General features: G+C 39.4%; 1 protein-coding gene across 18 annotated transcripts in view; it reads right to left on the bottom strand.

Annotated features, from left to right (window-relative positions):
- Nucleotides 1-163: 163 nt before the first annotated feature.
- tjp1b (tight junction protein 1b) overlaps nucleotides 164-9826 on the bottom strand; it is a 193048-nt gene continuing 183385 nt past the window's right edge. For 14 of the 18 annotated variants that reach the window (XM_067437090.1, XM_067437099.1, XM_067437082.1 and 11 more), the window contains 7 exons: nucleotides 8873-8964; nucleotides 8375-8596; nucleotides 8137-8276; nucleotides 6224-6647; nucleotides 5929-6146; nucleotides 4730-4873; nucleotides 164-1973 (listed from right to left, as the gene is read on the bottom strand). In XM_067437090.1, coding sequence (XP_067293191.1) covers nucleotides 1879-1973; nucleotides 4730-4873; nucleotides 5929-6146; nucleotides 6224-6647; nucleotides 8137-8276; nucleotides 8375-8596; nucleotides 8873-8964 — 1335 coding nt within the window. In that variant the 3' untranslated portion in view covers nucleotides 164-1878. The remainder of the gene's footprint in view (nucleotides 1974-4729; nucleotides 4874-5928; nucleotides 6147-6223; nucleotides 6648-8136; nucleotides 8277-8374; nucleotides 8597-8872; nucleotides 8965-9826) is intronic. The other 4 variants (XM_067437086.1, XM_067437097.1, XM_067437087.1 and 1 more) reach the window with 2 other exon arrangements.

Here is a 9826-nt window from a genome sequence, read left to right as displayed (position 1 = left end):
AGGGCAAGTGCACTAAATCATGACCTTCATTCCCAGCAACCTCTGAGCTCAAAAATAAACATTTCTAAACTCCACAAACCCAAATGAACCAGTTTCCTTCTGTACCAAACACAGGGGTCATTCACATCTTTCACAATTGTCAAGATTACGCAACAGTCACCAGTTTTACTTTAAAAACGAATTTATTTATTAATACACTTTGTATACTTAGAAATGTGCTGCAAAGAAAACGAGAGAAAATAACAAAATAAAATAAAAATGTCGCCACACAAAGAGAAGAAACTAAACCCGGGATGAAGCTGCGTCGTCATATCAAAACAAAGTCGTACTGATGTGCCTTAATAAACTGTCTATTAGTAGAAAAATACATTTCAGGGCACACAATACAGCATCCAGTATCACAAATAAAGTCAGGGTCCGCCCACCAAAGCGGACCGCCGTTAAATGATTTCAACAGCACTTTTCTAGTTTGTAAATAATAAAAATGTTTCTGTAACTGTTAAAAATGCCATTACGTAGTGTTTTTGTATATATGTCGTTGGTACAAAAGATAACGTCCTTTTCATTGCATTTATTAATAGAATTTTTTTTTATTCATTTAAATTTTCTCCGTACTGCTAAGTTAAATTCCAAGGCTCAGAAGTATAACCAGAATACAAACATAACCAATGTCAGTTTTCCTTCTTTTTTTTTTTGTTAAGAAACTTTTTTTTCCATGTTACGTTTTTATACAAAATAACAAAGATGTACAAAAGGTCATTTACAGCGAACCAAGGCCATATGCTAGCACAATATATACAGCTGTAATTGAAACATATCCTAGTGTTCTGGTATATTCTTTGACTTCATATGCATAGCAGTGAAAAAGCAGACCTGTTGATCAGACTTCATTATTTGTGTGCTAAATATCCCACTTCATCACGGCGTGAGAGTTTCGTATCCTTCGTAACTTCATCCTGTAACAGAAATTCAATGTTTGCTAGTCTTTCGGGTCAAAGTAACAACAAAAAATGCAGATAAGGCATCACTGCTTGCAGTGTATGATGGGTAGGTTTGTGTACTCAACTTAGTAGCAGGCGTTTGGACCTGAGTCATAGCACATGCATAGATCTCTAGACAGCAGGAGTTCCGGAAAACCAGTCAATGTTTATCTACGGTAAAACATCGCTTAGAAAAGATCGCTTCAAAACGTAGAGAAAGAGAAAGAGCCCATTTTTTTCCCCTTTTCGTTTCTGTTCTTTTTAGCCAGAGAGGAAAGTCCATGAGTGCAACGGTCACATTCCTTCACTTCAAAAAGTCTCAATTGTTCTTCATTTTCTAGAAACCGACATGCTTTCCAGATCCGCGACAATCCGTTACAGCGTTCCACACACAACGCATGACCTCGCAAACAAAAAAAGCTTTCATCATACACCAACTTTTCAGTTTGGGAGGACATTAGCAGGATTCACTTGTATCACGTAAAACTAATTCAATTTCCCAACTATTTTTTTCCGGTTCCGTTCCAAGACTAGAATTATTTGGAGAAAAAGAGGCTACAAATGTCAAAAAGGGATTTTTTTTCGACTGTCTGCGGCGCGGGTCATGCATTCCTTTAGATTTCTTCATTAATTTATGTATTCAGTTATTTTTTGCAAGTCTTCAAGCACCAAAAGGTAAAGAAAAAGGCAGAACCAAACTTGAAAAAGGGAGAGAAAACCAAAGGAAAAAGAGCGCTCCACAGCACTGTGTCATCTTGGGGACGACGCTTCAGCCCATCAAAGAAAAGTGAATAGAATTAATACTTCATAAAGTGGTGCAAATCCCTCCTCCTGAGCGGAGGAACTGGGAGAAGGGTCCATGCGCTCACGTTCGGTAACAGACCAGCTGTTGCTCTCTTCAGAAGTGGTCGATCAGCACGGACACGCAGTTGGCGCCCACCAGGTAATTGGGGTCTCCTGGTAGACACTTGTTTTGCCAGCATTTGGGGTCACCTGTGGATATAAATCACAGGAGAAACATCATGAGGAATACTGTAGACTACATAATCACCTGAACATTCACCTGTTAACACTGGGACTGGCAATTTTTGAATTGCTTGCTTGTAGAGTTGCAAAATTCGGCCCAAAACTTCATAATATAAAATATAGTTAACGCTTTACATGATGATCAACCCGGCAATGCATTTAGTAATCTTGCTTTATTTTCAACAATTACAAAGTAAGGGATAATCCAGGGCGAGTTATTTCAATGGCAACGCGAAGTGGAGGTTTAGACGTGGATTATCCTGCTTATACCATGGTCATTTGACAGCATTGACAACTTAAAGCTGTTACTTATGTTGCAGACAGTATTTGATTTAAGGCCGTGTCCACCAAAGCGTTTTTAGCCAGATGAAAACGCAACCGCGCTGCTGAAAACACTTTGCTGTGAGTCCGTGAGCGTTTTATTTTTTTTTCCAATTGAGTCTTTTTGCTAGCAGTGCTTATAAGTGCAGTTCATGTTAACTAATGAACCTTATTGTAAAGTGTTACCACATTTTTTAATCTTAAAATGTTAATTTTAACACTTTCAGTGTTTTTACTGTTGTATGGTAGGGGGCGCAATTACACATCTTAGTATAGACTCACCAGATCAAAACGTGCGAAGAAGCAGCAGAAACAAGCAACATCATCAGCATTAAACGGTATATAAATCAAAACTGATTTATTGCAACAAGATTTATTGCTGGGTGGTTAAATGATTAAATTACCAAAATTATACCGGTTATGTGGTATATGATGGTATTTTTTTCTCCATTTTCTACTGATTGAGAGAGGAAACACTGCAGTAGACTTAGTATGTCGTATTTTACTGTCATGAGTAGTGACTATTGTTAATACAGGTTTGCAAAGCCGCACAAAATGATGCTGTGGGGAGACAACAACTAATAAAACACAGACCTGCAACACACTCATTACAGACACATGAATATTAAAATATGACCATGGAGATGGAAAAAAAAACTGTTGAGGCACCTTATGCATTAAAAAATCTAACCCTATATAACAACAAACTACCAAAATGAGGGAGAAATGCGGGAGAACATGTAAAAGGTCTGATAATATGTTCAATACATTTAAGAGTCTAGAGTCTCTGAACAAATGACGCACAGTTTATCATGGAAAGAATAAAGCAGTTACTTTTTTGCCCTTCCTTATTAACTTGCATCATTGTGTTCTGTGTATCAGAATAATCCATTGTATTATTGCGGTCATGATCAGACGTACAGCTGTAGTATCATAAGAAGTTGGTTCATGTTTAGAGCACTTGAGTAGTAATAAACACTTGAACGCACTCGCTCTGGTCTGTATCTGAGCTGTGTAATCCCTGCAGAAACCGCATTTTATGTGTGTGCCGCGTATTGTTTGAATTCTCTGCTGTAATGCGATCTCAGCTGCTCTCACTACAGTGCAACAGTGAAAAGGGACCGCCCTGAAACAGTCGCGCCGCGTTCCGAACGTTAAGCGACATTGCAGTATAATAAAAATTCATATCATAACAAAAATAAACACCAATATTTGGTATGAACTCGTATACTGCCCAACACTAAGTAGATTCAAGTTTTATTTCAATTAATCCTGCAGCCCTGTGATTTTACACTGAAGCGAAATTCAGTTGTCTGTCCTTTTTGGAGGCTAAAACCTGTTCACACAGTTCAATTATTAAAAGGAGTGACAACCGAATTTACCCCGGGAAGACTTTAATCAAACAGGTTAATTCGTCTCCTCCTGTCGAAGATCTTTACTGCCACATTACCACCACGTAAACCATCGCGAGATCAGGAGTGACTCCTCATACAAACAGAACAATTATTTGTTATGCAACAAAATCCCCTAAATGAATGTGTTATTCACAAAACGTAGCAACAATTACTCTGTCTAGACTTGCCTTTTTCACACTGCAGCTAAATCGGTGGCCACTCCCCTTTTAATCCAGTTCTGTACACACTTTAATTCAACTATTTATGCGTGACAGCTTAATTCACTCAAAATACCAAATGTATAACATGTTCATTTTTTTGTATCCACATTTCTTGTTTACAGCCACATTATCACCATGCCGAGATTAGAAGTTACTCCTGTATTTGTACACAATAATTTAGGGGAATCAGTCCTGCAGATGAAATAAATATGGTCATAATATCCATAACTGACCAGACTAAACCCAATGCCTCCATTTAGACAAACCATTTCCACATTTCCATTACTCTTTTGAGCACTTAATCCAGTTCTGTTCACACAGAGTTTGGTTATTTATGGGTGTCATAATAAAAAAAGGGTTAAAAATGCAGCATGGCCATATTTCTTGTTTACAGCCACATTATATCAATGTTAACCATCACAAGATCAGGAGCCATCTTCATAATTCAAATATCATTCTGTATTCATCCACACAGAATGATAATTTAGATGGATTCACTCCTGGATGACTTTCCCAAAAGAAGTGCGTCCGTTCCAGTCGCATTAAACAATGTTTCATGGATGAATTGTGAATGAATAAGAGCTGAAGAGACACTTGTGATTGAGACTGGGGATAAAATGATAAAAAAAGCAAGCACACAGATTGTGCAGTGAAAGCAGTGTGAGAGATTCATTCAGAGAACCCAGAAAATGAAACAAAACCATAAGATAAAACAAGCCTCTTCCAAGACAGCTTCAATCCCGATCCCAAAAGACCCTCTAAAGGACAGAGAGAAAGGACAGCGTACCCGACGAGGAGTCGGAGGATTTTAGAGCAAAAGACCAACCATCAGGGGTCATAGACGCACAGTGTGGTAGACGCAGTTCCACGGGCTTCAGGAACTTCAGACCGTGAGGGCCGCACATCACCAGGGGACTGAGGAGCGTTTCACCTGTCAAAGTACACACGGGGAAATAAGCTTCACAGACAATTCATTCAAAACCTAAACTACTGTTCAAAAGACTGGGCTTGATAAGATTTGGTCTCTTCTGCTCACCGAGGGTGCATTTCTTTGATCAGAAAAACAGTAAAAACTGTAATATTGTTAAATTATTACAATTTAAATCATTAAATCACAATTTAAATCATACAATCATTCTTGTGATTTTGTAATTCATTCTTGTGAAGACATAACTCCAGTCTTCAGTGTCATATGATCCTTCAGAAATCATTCTATGATGATTTGATGCTCAAGACACATTTATGATTATTATCAGTTAATACAACAGTTGCTGCGTAATATTTGTGAGGAAACCACAATAAATGTGAGGAAAGCTCAAAAGAGCTGCAATCATTTTTCAAAATCCAGATTAAGAGTATTAATTTCTTATTTTTTTTAGTTTTAAATGGTAATGTAATTCATTTTTAATAAATCAGATGCGGACTAAAAAAATTCAATCATCTGACCCAGTTTAATAGAGCACCGAAATTGCGACATCAGGTTCAGTGTTAGTAGTTTTTGCAAAAATTTGTTTGCTAATATTTTAAGACCAATTTACACTGCACAGACAAACGCCAACAAACAAGTTGGCCGTTGGATTTAGAATTTTATGAACAATAACTTGCATTATGAAGTTTCCCAACAGACACCAACAAGTCGGGTGAAAAAAAACTGACACGCTGATCCGACAAAACCCAACAAACGTGTTTGTTGGCATTTGTCTGTGCGGTGTGAGTGGGCCTTTACACTTCATGTTTTCATGTATGCAATCCTTTTTTCTCCTCTAAAGAATGACAAAAAGTCAGTGTGTGAACTGATGTGAACAGGCACATGTTTTTGTTACAGCAAAAGATTTTCTGTCTTTGTAACTAGTCAACTTTCAACCTTTTCTAAGGTAGTTTTTGTCCAAATGTGTAACGTGTAAATGCACATTAAAGCTAAACACACACTAAAACCAACAGAAGTCAATAATAGCATAATGATGTGCTCTGCTGAATGATGCCGACCTTTCTCTTTGTCCAGAGGGGGCAGAATGCTGTTGTCCCTGCACACTTTGAAGTAGATCTCCTGCTCCACACTATCTGGGATGGCTCCTTGTGGGATAATGATGCTGACTCCTGTCTCTATGGAGCTCAACACCCCGCCGTTACAATTGAAGATGCCCCGTGCTGTGGCGACCACCGTATGACCTTCATCTTCATCGTCGTCATCCAGCGCGCTAGGGCTAGAAAACAGACGACAGTGAGTCGTTTGGTAAACGGAGGAGACGAATGCAGCTCTGACTGGCTCTCGTCATCTTACCTGACGGGGATGGCCTTGGGAATGGCGTTGATGTTGTTGTGCTGATACTTGGGCCTGTTGTCCATGGTGCGCGTGAACGTGTCGACCCCGCTGTCGGTGTCCTGGGGCTGGGGAGAGATTTGAGGTTTCAGGTTGTTGTTCACACTTGGCTTGGACTGTGTGTCGTTGGGAAGCAGGTTGTGGTTGAATTTGGGGCTCTCGAACTTGCGCTCGAAGGGTCGGGCGGTGCTGGTGTAAGGCTTGGGGACGTAGCGGTTGTAGCTGGTTGGGACGCCTAGCGTTTTAGGAGGGGCGTCCGTGCCGTTGATCGAAGACTTCGGGGGCAGGTAGCTGGTCTGGATGGGATCTTCCCGGGTGGGAGCTCTGAGAGCCGACAGGTCCGGTTTGGCTTTGGGGGAGCTGTGAGGATCTGGCAGCGAGTTTACTGGAGATCAGAGATCAAACAATGCATTCAGTATTTGCTGTGACATCAAAAAATAAAAAATAAAAATCACAATTTCATTAGTGTTAGCATTGATTTCGGAAACTTTGGTAATATAACAATATTGCTGCTTCAACTTTGGACACTTTGTTTAACTTTATTAATGAACGTCATCTTTTTTATTTTTGTTATATGATGTCACATTTAAACTGTCTTGGCAACTTTATCATGGTTTCAATTTTTGCTACTTTTTTAATGTTTAGATTTTATCATTTGATTTTGATCTACACTTATAAACTTACATTATAAAAATCCATTACAATATTATATATTTTAAGCAATTTGTTTAAAAAAAGGGAAATAAAGAATTAATAATAATAAAATATTAATAGTTTTTCAATAATTAAAAGTTAATCAAGTATGTTGCGTTTACCTATATATATATATATATATATATATATATATATATATATATATATATATGAGAATCATATATATCAGAATATGAGTCTGAAACTGCTCCATTGGGCTGTGATTATGGGGCGTTTTAACCGAACCAGGAAAGACATCAATTGGATAGACCTACAACCAATCAGCAACGAAGCGAAGCATTGTCAAATATCAACAGAGCTCAACTGCACTGTGTTGCCAAGTCCGCGTTTTTTCCGAGGGTTGTTTTCTATCCGCTTGTTAAGTCGTGACGTAAGGAACGCCGTTTCTGGGTCCAAGCCTCAACTCGTTTCACTTGAGAATGCCATTGACGCCAGTTTATGAGCGCGATTTATTCATATTAAACATCAAACATTTAAAAAAGTTAAACATTTGAAATACTTACAGTCTACACAACATTCTCTATGGTCACAGCGTTACAGGCATTAATATTTTAACGATTTATAAAAGATGAATCACTGTCTGGCCATCTGGAATTTTGGTATGGAGAAAAAGGTTATAATTATAGCTTTTTTTGTAGTATCACACCACATTGTGTGTGTATATTAGCACCGGTTTTAGTTTTTCTTGTGGTATAAGATAGAGCGTTTGGACCCGGAAGCGCTGCCGTGTGACGTCAGCCTTAACAACCGGATATCCGCGGGTTGAAGCGACTATTATGCGTGATATATAGACCCATGAGTGCGAATTTTAGCAGGCAACCTAAATAAAACACATTTTACCCCCAAACACCATTTTTCCCCCGAGAAGCTATTGTTTAGGGCTAGTAGTTGTGAAGGTGAATGCATATACAAACAAGCTCTCCGTTTAGGATTCGAAAAAATATAACCCAAGCCCCTTTGATGACGTGCATGATTACGTTACTGTTGATCATCTTTCCGTCATCGTCTAAAGCCCACCCTGATGATTTCATTGGTCCGAACATTTTCTGTGGGCGGGGCTAAGTTTGGCTGGCATCTAGGCTAATTATAACTTATATAAATATATATATTATGGCCATAAAAGTACCACAACTGAAGAAATATTCAAATCTCATTCTCACCCTCTATGTTGCTGAGTTTGGGCAGAGATGTGGGTGGAGCAGCAGGCGTGGGCTGGCTATATGGAGCAGGTGACGGCGTGACCGGCGGCAGAGGCTCGTACCTTTTGTCCACAGGACTCACCTTCTCCACAGACTCCGTCCTGAAGCAGAAAATGTGTGAAAGAGTGTTTATGACATACACAAGAGTAGAGCACTGCTATACAAGAGTAAGGACTGTCTTTCTAGCATTAGACAGTACCTGGCGAAAGGATATGCTATCTGAGGCTGAGATGTTTTGGCCGGCTCGTGGAAGCGATTGACTCCAGTGTTGGGTTGACTCATGGGCTTGTTGTCAAAGCTCCGACGGTCGAAGTATGACAGTTGCTTCCTATAGTACTCTTCATCTTCATCTGGGTCATAGTGGTTGGAGCGGACCACGTCGTCCCCTACACGCGTCTGAGGTTTCTGGGGCTCTGGAGCTCTAGGAGCAGAAGAAAATAATCAAAGGGCAAGAGAACTTCACATTATGTAACATTTAATGGTGCTTTCCAGAATGGAAGATCCACCAGCAGAGGGCGCTATAGGATTACATTTGAATAGCACTTGCTACCTAGTTGATGGTTGTAGGTATAAATATACATTAAATGTAACTTTTTACTGTATTTTCTATCAAATAAATGCAGCCTTGGTAAGCATAAGAAATTAAAATCTTACCAATCCCACACTTGAGACTAGTAATGTAAGTATGTGTTTGTACCTGTAAGAGGGTTTGTCCTGCTCTAGGTTGCTGAGAGAGTTGGCTTTGAGCACAGGACCAGGGGTGCTCACAGGTTTTGGGAGATCTGTAGGCTAGAGAACAAAGTACACCCTTCTGTCATTCACAAACTACATTCTCCACAAACTCCTACAATAGGTTAGGTCAGGTCTAAAAACAAATTTTGATAAAAGATTCAATCTCTCTAAACCCTCCTTTCTGAGAGCTTTCTCTGTTGTGATTGGTCAGATGGTCCAGTCTGTTGTGATTGGTCTACTCTGCTCTGATTGGTCAGATGGCCAGATGACCAATGGTGAAACGCCCATTATCTGAACTTTAGGTCCGAAGGCTTGCTTAGCACTTGATACACAGTGATAGAAACATTGGAGAGCGGGTCAAAGTAGATGTTGTTCAGGGAGGCAATGAAGGCTATGCGCTTGTTAAGTCGTGATGTAAGGAACGCCGTTTCAGGGTCCAAGCCTCAACTCATTTCACTTGAGAATGCCATAGACGCCCGTTTATGAGCGCAATTTATTCATATTAAACATCAAACATTTAAAAAAGTTAAACATTTTAAATACTTACAGTCTACACAACTGTCTCTGTGCTCACAGCATCACATACATTAATATTTTAACGATTTAAAAAAGATGAATCACTGTCTGGCCATCTGGAATTTTGGTATGGAGAAAAAGGTTATAATTATAGCTTTTTTGTAGTATCACACCACATTGTGTGTGTATATTAGCACCGGTTGTAGTTTTTCTTGTGGTATAAGATAGAGCGTTTGGACCCGGAAGCGCTGCCGCGTGACGTCAGCCTTAACAACCGGATAGGCTGGCGTTATGCACATTTTTTAACAAACCTACGTAGGTCGAGCTGGAAGTCAGACATTTTTTAGAAATGATATTTGAGAAATTATTGACTCATTTCAGGCAGTTCAGAATCAGTTCTTGC

The sequence above is a fragment of the Pseudorasbora parva genome, chromosome 25, assembly GCF_024679245.1.
Source record: "Pseudorasbora parva isolate DD20220531a chromosome 25, ASM2467924v1, whole genome shotgun sequence".
Lineage (NCBI taxonomy): Eukaryota > Metazoa > Chordata > Actinopteri > Cypriniformes > Gobionidae > Pseudorasbora > Pseudorasbora parva.
Note: the sequence above shows the minus strand (reverse complement) of the source record. Positions and strands in the feature narration are given on the sequence as shown.